The sequence below is a fragment of the Pyxicephalus adspersus genome, chromosome 1 (assembly GCF_032062135.1).
Source record: "Pyxicephalus adspersus chromosome 1, UCB_Pads_2.0, whole genome shotgun sequence".
Classification (NCBI taxonomy): Eukaryota; Metazoa; Chordata; class Amphibia; order Anura; family Pyxicephalidae; genus Pyxicephalus; species Pyxicephalus adspersus.
In genome coordinates, this window is record NC_092858.1 from 148,697,303 (window position 1) to 148,717,714 (window position 20,412).

At 37.9% G+C, this 20,412-nt stretch overlaps 2 protein-coding genes across 5 annotated transcripts in view; one reads left to right on the forward strand and one right to left on the reverse strand.

Annotated features, from left to right (window-relative positions):
* The window catches only part of SSH2 (slingshot protein phosphatase 2), a 153,832-nt gene extending 148,062 nt beyond the window's left edge, over positions 1-5,770 (forward strand). For all 3 annotated transcript variants that reach the window (XM_072430794.1, XM_072430805.1, XM_072430800.1), the window contains one exon: positions 359-5,770. In XM_072430794.1, coding sequence (XP_072286895.1) covers positions 359-2,383 — 2,025 coding nt within the window. In that variant the 3' untranslated portion in view covers positions 2,384-5,770. The remainder of the gene's footprint in view (positions 1-358) is intronic.
* A 2,647-nt stretch (positions 5,771-8,417) lies between these two features.
* Positions 8,418-20,158, reverse strand: TMIGD1 (transmembrane and immunoglobulin domain containing 1). Of its 2 annotated transcripts, none has more exons than XM_072430824.1 (6): positions 19,788-20,158; positions 18,944-19,013; positions 16,991-17,269; positions 16,130-16,408; positions 14,953-15,059; positions 8,418-11,765 (listed from the first exon to the last, which is right to left on the reverse strand). In XM_072430824.1, exons 2-6 carry the CDS (start codon positions 18,996-18,998, stop codon positions 11,733-11,735), a joined length of 753 nt encoding a protein of 250 aa, XP_072286925.1. In that variant the 5' UTR covers positions 18,999-19,013; positions 19,788-20,158; the 3' UTR covers positions 8,418-11,732. The 2 variants fall into 2 exon arrangements, with proteins under 2 accessions (XP_072286925.1, XP_072286916.1); XM_072430815.1 differs by having other exon boundaries at positions 19,794-20,157.
* Positions 20,159-20,412: the final 254 nt, after the last annotated feature.

Genomic DNA, 20,412 nt, shown 5'->3' on the forward strand with positions numbered 1-20,412 from the left:
GTCTTTACATATTCATCTGGCCCCTGTATTGTGATTCAGCTTTCCAGTAACCACTCAAAAACAGCCAAGTTGGTAACTGAAAAGTGCTGGATGGTCTACCTGGGTAAAAGGGGCTAGGGGAAAACAAGGTTCCATGTATTCATAAGTCTAGTGGTAATAACCCTTGCTAACGAAGATTTAACTTTAACTTACCAGTTTTCATAGGCAAAGGTTGTTATACTTCTAAAATGAAGCAAAATATACAGGCTTTTTATGTGCACTACAGTATGCTCTACTTCTCTTTGCAAAGAAATAATAGGACTGCATAGACATATGTGCTAATTATAATCTTTATTTTATATATTTTTTTTTCTCTCAGGAGGTCTGTGAGCAAAAAGACCATCTCTCCAAATCCCATTCAGAAAACGGAATATCTGTAAAAGAAATTGTCACAGAGATCGAGTCCTTCAACCAGGGAGTAGGCCAGTGCCAACAAAAAACAGACAATCTGTCTAGCCAAGTACAAGCACCAAAGAAAAACACAATTCATGATTTGTCACTTGAAGTCGTTTGGGAGCCAGATAATAGCATCAAGCATCCTGCATGTGAGGTTGGAACAGCACCGCTACATGAAAAGCCTAAAGATCAGAAGTGTCAAGAGGGCAAGCAAATGTCTGAGGAAGATTGTGAAAACTCAAATGAGACCACTGACCAACAGGATTTTACTGGCCCGGCTCCTAAGTGGTGTGCAGGCTCTGTGCGAAGAGCCACACTGGAGTTTGAGGAACGTCTAAGGCAAGAACAAGAGCAGCAACACACCACTGCTGTGCCAGTACGAAAGAATTCTAAGAATGATGCAGCAGCTTGCGATGCTTCCACAAAGACTAGGTTTGAAGAATCTTCACTTGATATTGCAGATAATGAAAAGGATAAAAGGGTCAGAATAAAAATTACAGGGTTTGAGGCTGCAGAATCCCCCAGATCTGAGCCATCTACAGATTCACAATCATCTCTGTTGTTTGAGCAGCTTTCTGAGCAAGAAAAGCAGGACACCAGCCATTCAGGGCTTGCAGTTAAATGTAAAGGAACAGGGAAAAATCACGAATCATCTGCTACATCTGAAGTTTTGGAGATAACAAACGAGTCCATACACCTTCCAAAGAGGACAGAGTTAGATAACAGCATTGGAATGACACACGACAGTAATGACAATAATATTTCTCCCCAAGAGTCTGTAATGTATTCAGAGGAAGTACCTAAGGACTCAAAAATGTGTCATCATCTGCCCTTAGAAGCACCTTTAGAAAATGTCTGTACAGACAGTTCTTCTGCACATATAGAAAACCTGCCTTTGCTCGGTGCACCAAAACTAGGGCCTCCAAATGTGTCCTTTATTGTTGATAGCCCAAAGGAAGAGCTTAGTGTGATAGACTTGAGAAATCCCCCTGTGACCAGTCCTGTAGTACCTTCAGATTTCCCCAGTCCTAGTTATTTGTGTCATCCTTGCTCCATTGTTGTAGAAGGTGCAACTGAAGACTGCACCAGTACAGACGAGGATTTTGGCAACATTTCAAATTGCACAGAAAAATACGACGATGGCCTCTTCATGGGTGTTGGTGAGTTGATGCAAAGGGAATCAGACAGTGCCTTGTCACAGTTGAGTCATGAAGATCTTAACTTAATCAATAAACTCACTGAAAACATACGGGAACTACATGAAGTATTGGACGTCTCTGCTTTATCTTTTGGCCTTCCCCATAGCTCTAGTACGGACAGCATCAAAGACTTTGGTAGCAATCCTGGTGTTGTTAAGCAAAGAGCGAAAGAAATTGAGGCACGGATTCGGCAAGCTGGTCTCACCACTCCGTCCCAAATGAAACGTTCTGCATCTCTGGCCAAACTGGGCTGCTTGGAACTTTCTAAAGATGATTTGTCCGAGAGAGAATCTGTCTCCTCTGACAATAACCAAACATACCCTGATCTTCTTCAAAGCTCTCTCCGGATTGTGCCAGGAAATTATGAATCAGATTTAGATTCAAAATTGGAAGACCCACCAGGAAAGCTTTGCATTCTTTCTGTACAAGCTTCTACAGGTGTGGAACCTACCCAACATTTTGTTGAACAGATCAAGACTGCAGAGTGTGTTGTAAAAAGCAAACCTGTGGAAAAGCCTCTTGTGCAGTATGCCAAAGAGTTTGGTGCAACTCAACAGGGTTTACAAAGTTCAGAATCTGAATTGACTGTTTCCCAGGAGCATCTTCACCAATCGGTGGAGCTAGAAACCCCAGCCCCACTGGTAACTATAAAACCCAAACATGAACATGGTAGAACTCATCCTTTGAGAAGGCTAAAAAAGACCAACGAGAAGAAGAGGACAACCAATCCACTATACAACACCATGTAATCTGGAACTTTTTAGTTTTTGTTTTTGATCTTTTAAAGGGGCAGGTGTAATATGTGAGGAACGTGCACTTTATTGGTTAATTTTATATATTTTGACTTATTGTTTTGTTTTACTGTTCCTGATGCATGTATGGTATGGGCTTCCCTTACTCCTCCTTTTTTTTGTAAGTAATTTCTGACTGCTGCGGCTAGTCAGTGTACATATATAAATATATATAATTTTTTTTTTTTTTTTTTAACTCTTGAGAACCTCAGATGTTTGTTTTAAGAGCTTCATAACAGGTAACTGTTTCAAGTTAGTCTTTGGGCTGTGTTGCCCGATTGGCAGTGTCTACCAATGCTGTAGGAACAAGGCGCACTTTCGGTTGCAACGTGTTTTGGTTTTCTTCAGAACTTGAAGTCAGTGCTCTGTCTAAGGACCGGTGTCTTCTCAACGCCCTTAGCAAATGTGAAAGATTTTGATGAGCAGAGGTTAAATGCTGGTTTTGCAGTGCTCTGAAGTTGCCGTCCTCGTTGGTTGCTTTTAATGCTTTTTCCACAGATCTTAAGTTATTGTAGAGTATTTTCTTTTTCTTTATGGAGTCACTTTGTTTCCCTGCATTCTATACCAAATGCCTTTTGGGGTCAACAGTTCTGCCATGCATCAAAAGATGCTACGGCAAGTCTAGGGTTTATTGTGCCACTTGGCTGTTGACTTTCCACTCTTAATATAAACTTTACTGAACAAGATGAAGCCTATTTGTGTGGCAGTTCTGGATAATGACATTTCAGGTGCTTTGCTGCAATGCAGACAAAGTTATATGTATCTAAACAACCATGGTATCTTCACTTCTGATCCGTGGCAGTACATCTTTACTATTGAGGTAGAAGGCTGACTCGACATAGTCCACAAAAGTCACCATTCATTTAGCTTAGTTTATCATATATATAAAGTTTTAGCACACCCAAAACCTGATCCTTAATGTCGCTAGTGTTGATATCTTCATCCTGGAGTAACAATCGCTCAGTACTTCAAATAACCCTTTTGGGTGAACAAGACCTCTTTTAATACCTGCATGAAGGAAGTAGAGCTGGGAGCTCCGGTATGAAGATCTCAACTATGGAAACTTTTTTATGCGGTTTTTCCAGAATTGCAGCATCTGTCCTAGCAAAATTATTATTTAAGCTCCGAAGGCCTTGGCTTGTTAAAAGGATACCATGTGACCAGTCAAACATCTGATCTGTATTGGAATGTGCTCTTGCTGGTTGGTCTACAATACGGGAATTAACCCTTCATTACTTGAATAGTGCTGTGGACCTTCAGAGTTTATGGCCATATTATTTGTTTTGCCTTTCACCTTTGTTTCCATTTTGATACGCCCCTTTACTGACCCCCATACCCTCAATTTACACCTTAAGTCACCGTAAATCTAGTGATTCTCAGTGCTGCCTATTTGTCTGTATGATAATGACTTGTAAATGTTACGTAGTGAGTGTGTTTGGTATTCGGTGCAAAGCTATCAAATATTTGGCCTTCCTGGAACTGTTATGTCATTGTTAGCTTTTGTATACATGTGTACAAGTTTTTACACCATCACACTCATACATATAAATATAATGTTAATTTTGTTTTATATTAAACTTTTACTGAATTTGGGGTTTTAATTGGCAATATTTTGCTGCAACTGGAATACTCCACATGGTGATGTTTTAATGATCATTTCCTGTTTTTAACAGTTTCAATTTTCTGCTCGACTTTGCAGGATGAGGTTTGTGAAAGGCAACTCAATGTAAAAAGGAAACTTACAAATGCACTCGCCTTTGAAAAACAGAATACGAGGGTTCCAAAATACATAGAAAATGGAGCTTTATTTTAAGTCCTGTGCTTTTCTCAACTATAAATTGTCATCATAAAAACATATTTTTATGCCTATAGTGCTGCTGAATGTTAGCCAGCAGCTGGACTTAGTGATAGAAAGGCAAGTGGTGGTCCACATTAAAGAGCCATTGTCACATTTCCATTGCTTCCCTGACACTTCTATTGCTACCTCAGCTGTTGCAAGATACTTGGTGCTTCCATGTAAGGGGGAGCAAGTGACAGTGCTCGGGCCTAGCAGCCAATTTGCTATACTTAGGCACTGTCACATGATGAGGGGAATTGTGATGCCTCTAGCCTCCAATATCGGGTATTTTGATGGCGGCCGTGATAGTGAAAGGAGTGGCAAGAAATTGCTATACAAATTGTTGTTTGATTTGTGCCTTTTCACAGATACGGTCATATTGCTCTAGATGGAAAAAGTGACAGCTTCTCTTTAAAGTGAATCTGTAGCTTTTGCTCTGCATGGGCCAGACACAGATTAATTTATTACCCTTGGTGCATTGCTTCTCTAAATGTCCCATGATGGGTTGCAGATAAAGCACAGGAAGAGAAATATGGCCCTGTTAGATGTATAGCTAAAAAGCTTGTAAAACCTGAAATAAAAAAATACCGTCTTTTAGTGACATTTACCCTTGAAAGAGAGCTCAAAGGTTGAGGCACTGTTTGCTTCTTTTTTTAATCCCTGTACCCCGTGTTCTTTACTTGTGTGTTCCTTGCTTCAGGCTGTCATCAGGATTTATAAACTGAATAGGTACAAACATCAATTGCTAAATGTGTATGTCGCTTCATTTTAAAGCCACTTGCATTTTAGGTTTAGATCATCCTGTAAAACCAGCCAGCAGGTCTCTGAGATAAACTCATATTCCGTCCCTGCTTCTCCATAAAGTCTCACTGTAAACTGGAGGCTGAGGCATAGCGTGCAGCAATTTCCACCAGACTCTTCTGCTATCATTCAACTATACATCCGTAGCATGCAAAGCAGCCTGGGAGTAACAGTCCAGCAAAACGACAAGCGACCCATAGCTAACATGTCTCCCTTTTTTACATTTCATATGTTGCTGCAAAATGTGCCTGCCAAGTTGTGTGGAAGTTCCATCAGGATTGTCAAATCAGTTGTACTTCTTTACATGTTCCTATTTATGTGTTTATGTTGAAGCTGTGGATAACCTTTCAGTTGGGTAGAAAGAACATCTTAGCAGCAGACTTGTGTAAATTGCTAAATGAAGGAGGTAGTGTGAGAATACAGGCTTACATACATCTCATTGGCTGCTTCGTCTGTGAGCCGATCTCCAATTTGAGCCACTTGTAAATGTAACCCGTCATGGCCTCTGCAGAGAAGGGAGCGCCCATACAGAGACTCGTAACAGCAGCTCACTCTTCAAGTTTTTATTTGTAAAATGTAAAACACAATGTTTTTTTTAAGGGCATTTTTGTACAAAACGCTGTTCTTTGGTCTTTTACAAAAAAATACTGTGGTTGAGGAAATTTATTGTTTACATTGTGAATATTAAACTCAAATAAATAAAAACACTCATTGTCTGATTTGTGTTTCTCTTGGACGTATTGGTGCTGATGGTATCTAGGGGGAATTTTTATCAATTTCAGAGTCTTCATCTTTATAAACTTCACCAGTGTAATCTAGACATTGTCCAGAATCAAGCACATGTTTAAGGCCCCTTCCATACCTGCATTGGATTGTTAGCTGCCCCAAATGCATGAGCAGCAAACTGCACCACAGGTAAATGTGTTTGCTGGTGCCATGCAGTTTTTAGTCCAGAGGAGGAAAAGTAATCGTAAGGCCAAAAGTGCCTTCACTTTCTGGAACTGCGTCACTCTTGTCCGTAAACACATCCACAAAATAGTTTGCAATTGCTCCCATTCGCTTGGATAGGAGTGGTTGAGCCTGCAGCAGAATTCTGTGGTTGACTTCAACTTTGAATCGACCCTAAGTGTTCACCTTCTCTTAAAAAGAAAAATCTTCCTCAATTGCATAGCTGCAAAGAAGAGAGTATGAAGCTGCATCCAACTTGTGCTGATAGTAATTTCCCAGCATTCATCTTCATAGGCCGTATTATTATGAAGAAGATAAACAAAAATCAGTAAAAGTCTGAAAACCGTTTGTGCTACTATCCATTGATCAATGCGAAGTTCAATTCAGTTTAGGATCAATTTGTGATGAAATGGAAAAAAATGTAATTCCTTTAAGAAACAATGTATTTCATTGATTGAGATCAGGTCCATCAATATATGTAAGCAGCATCAGAATGGGGACCCTGTGCTTAAGGTGGCTGGAGGAGTTGTGGAGCTCTCTCTGTATGCTTCATTAGCCCAAATTTATTATACATTTTCTGTTAGGCTGCATACACACTTGCAATAATTGTCGTTGGAATAGGTCTTTCTCTATCCTTTCCAATGACAAAAGCCTGAAAGATGCATGAATCAGTGCTGTATATACAGGATCGTTCTGCTCTATAGAGTGGGGAGGGGAGAACGATGGAGCGGCACCCTGCTGCTCTCTCTCCTCTCTTCACTTTCATTACCATCGTGGATCTGGAAGATGAACGCTATACAGACGCGAGATTCTCATCAGATAACAGCCCTAAGGTGATTATCCGACAAGACTTATCTAACGTGTGTATGTAGCCTTAGTGTTTTGATGAAGTGGTTGTTGAAGATCATTTTTCTGTTTGCTCAGAACAACCATTTACTTTTATGCACGTAGTCTGGGTACAGATTTACTTTAGGGCTTTGATCCCTTGAATACAAATGCAAATGTCTAAAAGGACATGTAGCCGTGTCTTGGTCAGTATTGGAGTTTACCGGGACCACCAAATGGGGTAAGTCAAAGCATTACTGTCCATAGGTAGGTTTCTAGGCTCATTAAACACCCCTTAAACATTCAATAGATGAAACATTGACTTACAGCCTATTTAGATGTGACTTTCCCATTATTTCTGGGTATACAAGCAGAGTTGATAAAAGCTATGCCATACAATCATCATATCTCCTTTCAGTGTTTTTATGAATTCCATCACAGAAAGCTGTTACAGTATATCATGGAGATTTTTATATATTTTAGATTCACTTTCTAGATTATACATTATTAGAGCTGTGACATTACTTTTCTACTAACACAACCTTCTCTTCATATTCTATCAACGACTCTGTAGCTTCCTCAAGCTGTCATCATATTGCACAGAAATAGCTAGCAAATTTCCACATTATGGCGAACTTACCCGTCCAGCCCTCTCACCACCACAACTCATTTTTTATTTGTAAAATACAAATTCTTGAGCAGGTAGAATGGAACCTGTATGTCAATTTCATCTGTGTGCTTGGAAATACATCTTTAAGTGATATTTGTCACACTGCGTACTTACAAACCTACTGAAATTAGTGTTAACATGAGAAAGATGTCTTTCTGAAAGAGATCTGCGGTTTCATTTCCTTTCACACCAGTAACTTCAATTAACTTTCGCCCAGAACATCTGTTTTCCCAGACAGCAAATCTGTCATTGTGATTAATTACATTGTCTACTGTTCAAGATAAATCTTGCTTTTAAAAACAAAAAACTATTTTTTATATTTGCCGAAACCATAAATGCTATTCGAGGCAGCACATAATCTGTAGACACTAATCATCAAATATAGAATTAACTCTTTGGCTTTATTACTCCCTGTCCTGAAAGTTCCATCCCCATGCTTTTTTCAGGTGATAAATTTCAAGTATTAACAAAGAATGGGCAGCATGACAGCCAGTTACCTAGCATTTGCAACAGGTTGAGTATAGCTGCTTCCATATACTACTTTGGACAGGTCAATTTTAAAAGAAGTCTAGTGAGACAAATATGTAGGGTGCTATTAGTTCTTTTCATTTGATTTAATGATTCCTTCATCCAGGAAATGTGTGCAGAAAGTCCATTTCTAACTCCTAAACTTCATACTCATATATACTTCATATAACTTCAAATTTCATCCCAGATGCTGACTCGAGAGCATTGGGACCAATGGGTTAGTGTGATAGCTACACTTTTCAGGAGATGACATAAAAAACCTGTGCAGAATTCTCTCCCATTAAGTAACTCTGATTGTAGTTGACAATTGAAAGTTTACCTGTTTTAGGATGTACAAAGGTGTTTACACGTGAAATGAAAGCAGAACACAAAGTCATCAGCACTCTAGGTTACTGACTTTATTAATAAATCACTGTCATAACATGTTGAAAAGCCAATGTTTTGGGGCCATGCAGGGTCCCTTCCTTAGGGTAATGACAAAAAATTGCACAACATTTATACACCAAAAGTAATTAATGTCAAAATGGAACCAAAGTTCAACTTTACAAAATAGGTGCATCCTTATTGCAAAAAGGAACAGGCAATGTCCTCTTACCTGGCTGAAAGCGCTAGGCACCTGTCTAAAAACACACACACAGCACAGCTTTCATTGCCAGGATACCCAGCAACTTCAGCTTACCGAGCACACGCCATGACCGAATAACTAGATAAGGAGTTACCTTACCTGGCCAAGATGATCAAAGACTGGGTTCGGAGAAGATGACAGCACCTTGTGACAGAACAGGGGCAGGTGAGTATAGTAGGTTTAGCTCTGCTTTATTACCTGTAATCCTGCAAACCCCATAAACCCAATCACCCAGATGTGCCAATCAGTAAATGTGAATACGCTATTAAACGGACATTATCAGTCCGGTGTGCCTTTCTGTATTTGGCAGATTTTGGATTTAATGCTTTTTACATTTGGTATCAGAGCCCCTTATTCCTATATGTTTTTTTATTCACATTTACCGATGACCACATCTGGGTGATTGGTCTGGATGGGTGGGATTGCAGGTGGTAAGTTTCATTTCCTTTGATATATAAGTGTTTTGCATGCTTTACCTTTTCTCATTATGTTGCCTTGAGGAAGGGACCTGCATGGCTCCAAAACATTGGCTTTTTAACATTTGATGACAGTGCTTTTATAATAAAGCAAAAATCCTATACTATGGAATGCTGGTGACTTTGTCTTCTATTTCCGTAGTAATTTCAAGCCTCTTTCTTTATTATAAAGTCTGTTTGCTATTCCTATCACAAACATCACACATGAAATGATTCTAAAGCTACGTACACACGTCCAACGGTTCTCGCCTGATAATTGGCTCAGGGCCGATATGGAGTGAGAATCTGGCATGTGTACAGCGCCAGTCGTCCATCGTCTAAATGACCGTCCTGGAGGATATATGAACGACTAACAATCCTAATGCAAGGGAAGGGGGGAGTGGGCAGTAGGGTGCCGCTTTATTGTTCTCCCCCTCCCCTCTGCATAAAGCAGAACAGTGCTGCATGTACAGCACTCATTCATGCATGGTGCAATATTAGTCGTGAAAGATCCTTTCCAACGACTATTATTGCACGTGTCTATGCAGCCTAAGCAGAGAAAGGTTGTTTTAGAGTTTAATAACTTATCAGTGTAGCCAAAATTTCGTTAACATTTGAGAATTGGGATTGCTTCTATTTCTCTACCCCATGATGCATGTTTAGTTAAATGATCTGCTAAACATTCAAGTCTGTCAATTTGGTTGTCTCTGTGAATGGCTTCAACAGTTGTTGACTTACACAGTGGTAGACAAGACGGGCAAGTAGTGTTGGGTAGTGAAGTTTACCAGTGTATGAATATTATGTCTGTGGCCAACCAGGTGTTCCAGCTGCTGTGTAGTTTTAGGGTCAATCTCACTGGGTATAATTTGAATAGGTTAGTTTTGAAATGCCCCCATGCTAAATAGCTGTTAATACATTTAAAATGACAAAACAAACTGAATCTGACCAATTTAATACTGGCTTGTTGTCAAATGCTACCTTAAAGCGTAACTAATCCTAGTGTATACTGCCCTGCCCCTGTTCTGTCACGGGAACCACCATTTTCTTCCTTTTTTTCCTTGTTCTAATCCTCTGCCATCTCAATTGGCCATGCAAAGATAACCTTACTCCGGAGCAGGCACGTGGGAATAAATCCAATCTCATCATCGCAGGGGAATCCTTGCAACCAACAAAGTTGCACATATTTTATTTTCAATTTAATGGTATGCATTACCAGGGCTGATCAGTCTCAAAGAAAACAAAAATCAAGGTTCAGATGGTTGATCCTACGCTTCTGCAAATAAACATTAATAAATATCTAGGCTTTTAATTAAGCAACTAGCACTGGAGCAGCATTTTTCTTACTATACTTTATTTAAAAGGGGAAAGTTTAAGGCAGCTGTGCTCATATGTTTTCCATTTGGGTCCCCTAAAAGGAAAGTATTTACTTACTATGTAAATCTGGAACACAGTGGAGTTGTTTCTTACAGAAAACTGATCCTAACATGTTGCCTATGTTTGGCTCTAGAAAAACTATTCTAATAGCATTTGAATGCAGCCAAATAAATATTACTAATAATTAATAAATCTATTATGGTATGTTTCTTAATCACAATGTATACGTATAGAATGTGAAAATATTCGATGCAATTACAGCAGGAGACTATGGACATGAAACCCTTTGGCTATCTTGGATTTAATAAGTCATATTCTATAGAGCTATATTCATATGGAGCTCGGAGTATTGAATAGCTCAGGGACAAAACCTTATTTATTTACACATACTGTGGGTATCATGATCTTTGCAGTTACTTGCATTATTCATTGAAAAAAGGACAATGGCAACAGGGTAACTATCCTTTTTATTGTTCAACCATCTGTCTTGATATCTTACTGGCTGCATGCTTATTCTTCATCTGTGGATATTGAAGTAAGGCTTAGGGTAACCTCACCATAGCTTCCCCTTTCAAAATAATTCTACAATATTAGCTGACATTTCTTTCCCTTTTATTTGCAAGTCATGAAGTATCAGACTGGTCACTTATCTTCAGGGAAGTTTTGCTCGGACCCCAACACAATGGTTGGAGGACCTAAAACAGAATATCCCAGAAATGTGTGTAGTGTAAATTCCTAGTATTGCCTTAAGTGTAGTAGGGTTTAGGACTGGTGGGATATTCCTGAATGAACTCCAAGTCTAAAACTTTTAAATAGAATAATAGGTTGGGATCTTTTCCAAAATATTGTTCACTTGCAGCCTACATGTTAATGACAGTGATAATAAAGCACATGGATGGTTTTGCAATGATTTCACTGATTCATTGTCATAGCTGGGTGGATGGCAATATACCAGTTACAAGTTCAATGTTCAGGGTGCCTCTCCCCTGGTTCAAGGCTGTGTTGTAAAGTAATTCATAAAGAGTAGACGGGAGGTCACATCATGATTTAACCATTCTTTCATAGAAGGCTCTAATAAACACCAGAAGAAGCTGGAAGAAAAAGGATGGGGCTGAGTTTTAAAGAAAGACAAAATGGAAGTCCAAAGGGAAATTTTTTGCTGTCGTTTTAGATGGCTTCCCATCATCCGCATAGTGTGATGTAAGGATTGGCTGCATTGGTCTTTGTAACACCTTCACCATCATCTACATCGCTGTAGTATCCCTGCTTTTCATGCACTGCAAAAGAGAACATATTGCAATCAGTTGTGGAATGGGAAAACCAATTTTGTTGCATTGTATCATCTGTGGAGTTATTACTGTAAAAAGAAAGTCAAATAGAGGGACCAATTAGCTTTAAAGACATAAACCAATTTCATTTGGTTAGTTTGATTTAGCACAAGCTATTACCTTTTATATCAAACTATGTTTCTAAATAATTATTAAAACCTATAAATGGTATCATCACAAAGGTATCATTATAGGTGGTTAATTATGGTTCAGGTCTGTATCTGTTAACATCATTTTTGCATTAACTGTTAAGTTAAAGAAATAAATCACAACATTTCTTTGCCGAGCTGATGTCGTCTGCCTTGCATGGCTTTCCGGGTGAAGTGGTCCTGTCTGTTAGATGAATATGAAGTTGACTGGTTCATCAGTGTAAGTAGGATTTATTTATGTAAAGTTTATGTTGGAGAGAACTAGAGAACTACTTTAGGGAAATAATAGCTCCATAAGCTTAATGTAAAATATGAATGCGACAGGATAAATGCATTTCAAATACTAACTATTTGGTTAAATATTATAACAAGAAAAGAGGACCTGCATACCCTGCTAATATTTGCCATTGACTATATGACTTGTATATAATAATAAACTTCCAAGCTTCTGAATTATCAGATTTCAAATCTGCTACTATAGGTTATAAACATGGAAAGGATAAGAAAGAGATGATTAGGAATATAAAAGCATACACAAACACAAGTCTGAGCTTACTCTATCAGAGAGTAACATTTACTATGACATAACAGCTCATTGAGACACACACTTCTAGATTGTAAGCTCTTTTAGGCAGGGTCCTCTCCTCCTTCTGTGTCACTGTCTGTATCTGTCTGTCATTTCAACCCTCTATTTCATATTCAACCCTCTATTTAATGTACAGCGCTGCGTACTATGTTGGTGCTTTATAAATCTTGATTATTATTTTTTATTATTTATGGACTCCACAAAACCTCTGGTATTTGCCACCACAAGCATTAGCAGGAGATTCTTTATGTCAAACTTGTTCCCATCCCTGCTGATGTTACCCAACCATGTGGGTGTAAGCTGTTGTGTGGATTAGTGCCAAGCTGTCTGGATACCTGATTACCCATTTTCTACTGTTAGGAAAGCAGCTACAGCCAGAGTAACACAGCCTAACCCCAGCCAGCAAGGAAAGACCCTTGCTTCCTGCATGGAGACACATTGTCAGTGCTGCAAAGGTCCAATACTCTCTTCCTCAGTAAAATCTTTATCTCTGCAATCATCTACACTGACAACAATGTTACGTCTCTGCAGCAACTTTTCTTAAGAAAACTAACTGTAAGATTTTTACACCTGGTATGTATTTAATTTTTTTCAACTAAAATATGGTTGGTTGGACTTTATTCCTTTACTAACTATAGCCTGTCTAAATCCCTTACCATTTATTGTCCTTAAAAGTAGCTCAACCCTGTAATGTAAAAATGCTGACAATGCACTGCTGGGTGCAGCCACAGACGTTTCTATTTATCGTATTTCCACCTGGATTTTGCGCATGCATGGTTGATTAAATTTGGGTTTGTGGTGCTGGCAACACAAGGCTGTGCTGGAGCAGCAACATTGGAAGGGTTTGTAAGCTAAGACAGCCTGAATGTTCCAACACTTCCAGAACTATTGATTTGAATGACAAAACAGTGGCTGTAGTGCTGCACAAAGACAGCGTCATGGCAAAGGATATGCATGATTTCTAAGTAAATGTATGGCACTTTGCCCCAAAATTGGAAATTGCTTTTAAATCACAGAGGTGATATCAGAGTCTCCTTAAAATGCAGCCTGACACATGGAATTGTGCTGCAATGCCCTTCTACATTCTCCACCCATAATATTGCAGTAATTACTGAGTAAAATCTATAATTATTCTTCATTAAAGCTTCATCACAATAACACGCTGATTGCTGTATGAAGGTGGAATATGTCACCAGGAGAACACACCAAGACTGCTAAATTGCTCAGCTAAAAAGGTATTTAATAGCCACAGGCAAAACAGCACTACAGCACCTGGAAACAGCAGGAAAACTGCATTTAAAGTAAATTATAAGAAATACCAAGATTATAGAACTTATTTTGTTGTCTAATGCTTTACAATATGTTGTTTGCTTCCATGTGCTATGTTTATTAACTATGAGCTACAGTTTGATTGGTATTTACAGCAATAGAAAAAGACTTCTACAGTTTGTAATCAAATCTCTTATTTATCACTTTAAACAAGGTTGCCTTTACACAACCCCCGCGCACCTGAAATCCACACCAACATGGCTGAGGAGTAAAAATCTGAAAAATGTTTAAATCTCTCTGTATACATGGTTATTGTAGGATCATTTTCAGTATAGTGGTATTTGAACGTATTTCTTTCTTAATTTGTTATGGTTAGGCTAAAACACACTTTTTAAAAGTTTTTTGTTAGGTAAAAAAGAATGAATAATAATATCATGTACTTTTTCGTAGCCAGCAGGTGGAGCTCCTAACTAATTTTTACATGCTTTATAGACTATACTTTTGGTGTTGCTCAGTGAGCTTAATAGCTGCAGCTGTTTTTTTTTTTGTGCAGTGTTAATAATTTGTTTAAAAAAACATAGATTTAAAATTCTAAAACAATGTTCTGGGTAACCCCTTCTCTTTTTTCTCTAAAACTCCTCCTTTCTCTGAAAAATGTTGGTGAATTTGATGCTGTTTCAGCTCTCCCATAAAACGAATGAAAATTACATTAAAAAGAGCAAAGTCTAAAGTGTCTGTACATTACAGTATTACAACAAAAAACATTACCATGTGAGAAAAATGTTTAAACATTAACCCTGTTGGTTTAAATGTACAATGTTCATTAACAAGGTTTATTGCAGTCAGGGATTTTTCACAAAACATGAGGACTTCTGTTGACTAATATACCTATATCAAAAATCAAAATGTGTAGGAATTGGCTCTCCTCCTTTCCAAAAACAATAGAGCTCAATAGCATCAGCTAGCCAATGAAAACATAAATGTAATCTGCAATGGATGAGTTGGATGACTTGCTTCTCACTCTTTCTGCTATAAAGTATCCCGCCTATTAAAATGTACTAATATCATTGTTAACTGTGTGTGCTCCTAAAATATTGTTGGACAACTAAAACAGAAGGTAATCAGAATGTACCTTTTTAAATATTCTCTGTCTGCGTGCAAACAACCCAAAGGCAATGATCAGAGCTCCTACCACCACTGCAGCACCGATAGCTTCCACGGGAAGTCCAGGCTTTCTCTCTGTGCAAGTAAAACAAAACGCAGCTTACAACCACAAAGGTGATAGAGATTAATGTACAGCGCTGCGTAATATGTTGGCGCTATATAAATCCTGTTTATTAATAATAATAATAATAATTTCAATGCGTTAACAATATCATGACGTCTGGACAGCAAGACTCGCTACCTCGCCACATAATTATATGGGTACCCATCCACCCACTGAGACAATCACTTTTAGTTTTATGACATGGAAATTTAGATTCATTTAGATATGACATCCTAATTACCATAATAATTCATGCTTATTGCAAAATATACTCCCATTCAATTGCACTACATAAGAATCTCATCCTACATCTGTTGGATTAGAGGTAAAGTTATTCATTTTAATTGCAATTTTCTTTCTCATAAAAGCCACATTTATAAAGCTAATTTGAAAGGCAACATATAACCTTCCATACATCTACGGCATTGTTTTTTATTAGGCAATTTGTGCCGCTCCGGTCAATTTATAGATGTACCTAAAGTATCACAATATATGGCCAGCTAGGAGTCGCAATATAATGAGGCTGTTTGTATGGTGGGGTTGTAGAAATGCTAGCTACAACATAATATTATGATCATTAATATAGTTAATAAATCACCAACATATTCAGCACTGTGCAATAAATGGAGACTTCAACTGACAAATCTGTACAAGCAATGACAGAAAGATATATTACATGAAAGCCTGTACATTATACCAGCAGTCGACAACCTGGGGTCCGCGAAAAGATGTTTGCTCTGGCCGCAGACCATGTCCCCCATATGGACACAACCCACCTACTCAGGCTCAGACCTGCGATGGGAGAGTGAGAGGTTCTGGCATAATGATGTCACTCTGGGGGAAGTTTCTTTCTTTGAGTGACACATGGCGCAGCGCGGATTCCGTGCATTTAGTGATTCGTAGGTGCGAAAAGGTTGGCGACCATTGTGTTATACTATAGGCACTACAATATGAGCTACAGAGGTCAAAGTGAGAAGGACTGAAGTATTTTATTTATCTAGAAGAGACAACTGATCAAACTTTTCATAATGTAATATCTTACCTCCTACTATCACCTCAAATGTTAATGTATATTCCTTTCCGCTGGGAGGAACTGCTACACAAGTATAATTAGCAGTGTCTTCCATCTGTACCTTGGTGATGGTGAGCGTCCAGGTATTCCTGGTCATATGTTGGTCAAAGCGGGAAGGAAATGTCACAACACTGCCATTTTGTCTCCATGACATTGTAACTGCTGGATTAGCTTTGAATCCACAAGTGATTTGGACATTTTTACCTTCTTCTGCAACAATCTGCGTGTCTCCAGACAGTATAGGTTCAACTAAAAGGATAAGATGTAAACTCTTTAACTTATATATAATATTATACATTTATAAATAATTGTTGGCTCCTTGGTGGATATTACCTTAAATTGGACCTATCATGACATTTCTAACATTCTATAAAAGGGTGGCTATACCTTATATACAGCAAAGGAAAAGGTTGGATTTATTACCTTTTTAAAAAAAAATTTGGGGGGTCCCTCACCCTTTTTTCTTTAGCACTGCGGAGGTAAAGACTGAAGGGGAAACTTGCAGCCTCCTGGAATATGTGATGCAAGTATTTGGATACCGGGCTTTCCCGTAATGTATAAAAACAAAATTCTTCAATCTCATACATGGGCAGTGACCAGAGTTTTTTTTTAACATTTGCAGAAAGACACATCATCCGCTCTTGTGCCTGCACAGATCAGAAGAAGAACCTGAAAAGATGGCCTGCTGTTCCGTCCAGCACCAGAGAGACAACAGAGATGGAGCAGGACTCACTGGGGTCAGTTTGGGGAAGGATCGGGGACTTTTCACCGATGTTTGTTTTTTTCATGAAAGTTCGTCTTTAAAGAAATAACAATAGGAACGTTACTTACATGTGACATTTAGCAGTGCAGACCATTTGATGGTGGTGTTGCGCTTCAATAGACAGGTGAAACTTACTCCATCATCTTCAGGTGCCACTTCTGGCAGACATATTGTGCTAGAGTTTACACTGTTTTCAGGTTTTATATTAACTTGCTGGGTCCCGCGGTACCAAATTAAGCTTTCAGCATTCGAATTGTTGACGACATTGCAGATAATGGTCTTCGACTGATTGACTTTGAGGTCAAAACGGTTATGACTAGCGTATCCATTAAGCAAAAGCTCAAGTGCTGTAAAACAAAAAAGGAAAACATAAATTTATTGATATTACCGGTACCTTAAAGGAAACCTGCCAGGAGAGATATGCTGGCTACCATTATTAATCTCTTTCTGTAGATTACCTAACCAACATGTTGGTGATTTCTGTGTTTTGAATACATTGAGAATTCTAACTTTCAGTTGCAGCCAATTTTTTAAGCCTGTAAAGATGCATTGAAGTCAGACACAGCTAGAAAGTAGTAAACAATTAAAACTCATGACAGGTGTGCTTTAATGGTATAAATAGAGATTGGATGCTGCTGCTACCTTGGGTTCACCATGAATACCAGGGGTTTGAGTTCTCTGATAAAGGATGTCACAATTCCATATATTATTCAATGCTCACCTTGGCTTCAATATACTCATATATTTTATGACAGCTTTTGTGGTGAAGGAATACCTCCAGACACCATGGCATGCTTTGCGTGACTCTTCAAAAATCAATGTGTAAGGCAAAGAGAAGAAACACAAAGGAAGGAAACAAAAGCTTTCTAATAATTCATTAAGTACAGTGGTGCAGGTGGGGTTCCTCCTCTAGTGTGACACAGTGGATGATAATGGGTTGGTTGCTCAAAATTATTGGGAATACTGTAGAGGAATTGAATCATTCTTTGTTGCCAGCTCATTAATTCTGCTGTATTCCTCTCAAGTCAAAATTACTAATTAAACTGCTTACACATCTAGCATAGAAATATTGCATTAAAAATGTCCTATTCTGGACTTTGGGATTTTAAGTCTAACAGAATAGGTTTGACTGAAAGCTTTAAAATAAGGATAACAATTAATCATGTTTATGTGAGATGGGATCCCCAAATGGTAAGTAATTTACATTATAATTACGGTCTTATAGGATCCTCCTTGGGGTTTACAATCTTACAAAAGGTCTCTCAGTTCTTACACATGTATGGGTGTTACAGAGGTGATTTTTATTTTCTATCTCATGACATAGCAAAGATTCGTGTTCAGTTCAGATGTGTTAACTATATCATGATATCTGAACAGCAATACTCGCTACCTCGCCAGATAATTATATGGGTACCCATCCACCCACGGAGACAATCAATTTTAGTTTTATGACATGGAAATTTCTTATAGAGATAAGACATCCCAATTACTATAATAATTCATGCTTATTGCAAAATATCCCAGCATTTCATATTGCACTACATAAAAACCTCATCCCACATCTGTTGGATTAGAAGTAAAGTTTCATCATTTTAATTACAATTTTCTATCTCATAAAAGCCACATTCACACAGCTGATTTGAAAGGCAACATATACCCTTCCATACATCTACGGCATTGTTTTCTAACCATTTCCTCCAGAGGTTTCTTTGGGTTCTTTGACAAAAAAGCAGTTTGTGGCTCTCTGGTCAATTTATATCTAATCTTTCCATTGACCACCCCGCTAATAAACTGTGAGCTGTGTGTGTGTGTGTGTGTGTGTGTGTGTGTGTGTGTGTGTGTGTATATATATATATATATATATATATATGTAGTATTTATAGCAGGAGTTCTCTAAGACTTCATTTTATTTTAAGGTTTTCTTATTTTAAAAAGGTTTAGAAAGATTGATCTATGATACAATTAATTACATATATTATTCATATAATTTACATTGAAATTTAGCAGAAAGGATTACCCACCTGCTACATGACAAATGACTAAAGAAAACACAGTTAATGCCAGCAGATACCTCATTGTTGTTACTATAACCTAAAAAAGACAAAAAAAAAATTGACTTGGCATTTTAATAATTCATGACAAAGTTACCAGAAATAGTTTGGGTGTAAGTTGCTTTCCTAACTTCCACTTCTATATAAAAACAAAAGTTTACCTTAAAACACTTTAAAACACAATTAAACTAAAGGATAATGGAATCCATTTTTTCCACAGTATTTTCAGTTTGGAGTTTGCATTATGTAATAATGTTTTGGTACTTTTTGCATTCAAAATATTACTTTTTCCAGTATGTCCGTTATCTCCTTTTAAAACACTTGCTGGTATATAGGTTCCCAAAAGGACATTACAAATGTTATATTTATATATCGAATTCCCAAAGCCATCATCCAGCGAAGGTACCTCACCACCATCAGCCAATTTATAATTTAAGAAATTGTACATAATTAAAAAATAAGACTGAAAATAAAAATGCCAATATTTGAGAAATAAAACATATTTGTAATTTAAATTGATTTCAAATCTATCAAAAAAGACCTGGACCAATAAGTTAACGTGGCCATTTATTGAAACTAAACGGTATGCTGTTTACTATTTTAATTTGTTAGAAATGTCCTGTGGATATAAATGGACCGATGATCTTGAAGCCACAAGCACATTTCCATTTCTTCACCAAAAATGTGAAAAGCTTTCACCTGATAAGTACTTTTGAAGCCCTCAGCGTAAATGACGCGGTTCTACTATGGTTGAAGTCATAATATCACCTACGGTAAAAAAACAGAAGTGACCAAATAATTTAAAAATTCATACTCTTACTTTTGATGATGGTCCCGTGCACCTCTCATTAGCTATCTCCACAATGTGAGCAAGTTTGTGTTCTTAGTTTTGTTCTTATTCCTTCTAAACTCTTTATTGGCTTCAGGGTCAATGCCTGAGAAGTTACAGGTCAAGGTCTACCCTTTTTATGGGCTCTGAGTAAATGTAAAACCACTCTCAAGAAGAGCTTTTAGCAATGATGAGCAAAGGCAAGCTTGTTTCTGGTCTGTTTAATGGCTTTGGGTGAGGCCTTGGAATGAGTGTGAATTTCAGAGATTTCTGGCATCTAGAAATGTTTCCGTGCCATTCACCCCTATAAATTTGCTCAGCATTGTGAAAGTTTTTTTTTTGTAGTCTAGCACAAGGTTTGTACAAAAACAACAAATCCTTAACTGGAAAACCCCCAAAGACGAACCTGTCTCCTGTATAAAGAGCCACTGCTGAATCCTGATACTCAAAATTACAAGTTTTCAAAATTGGATTTGTGAATTGGACCTTGTACGTCACCGCAACCCAATATTCTTCAATGGTCAGCAAATGGTAAAGAAAAAAGTATCGCACAAAAACATTGCAGCAACTGCAATGAAATGAACAACTGCATGAAACTGACAATAATGAG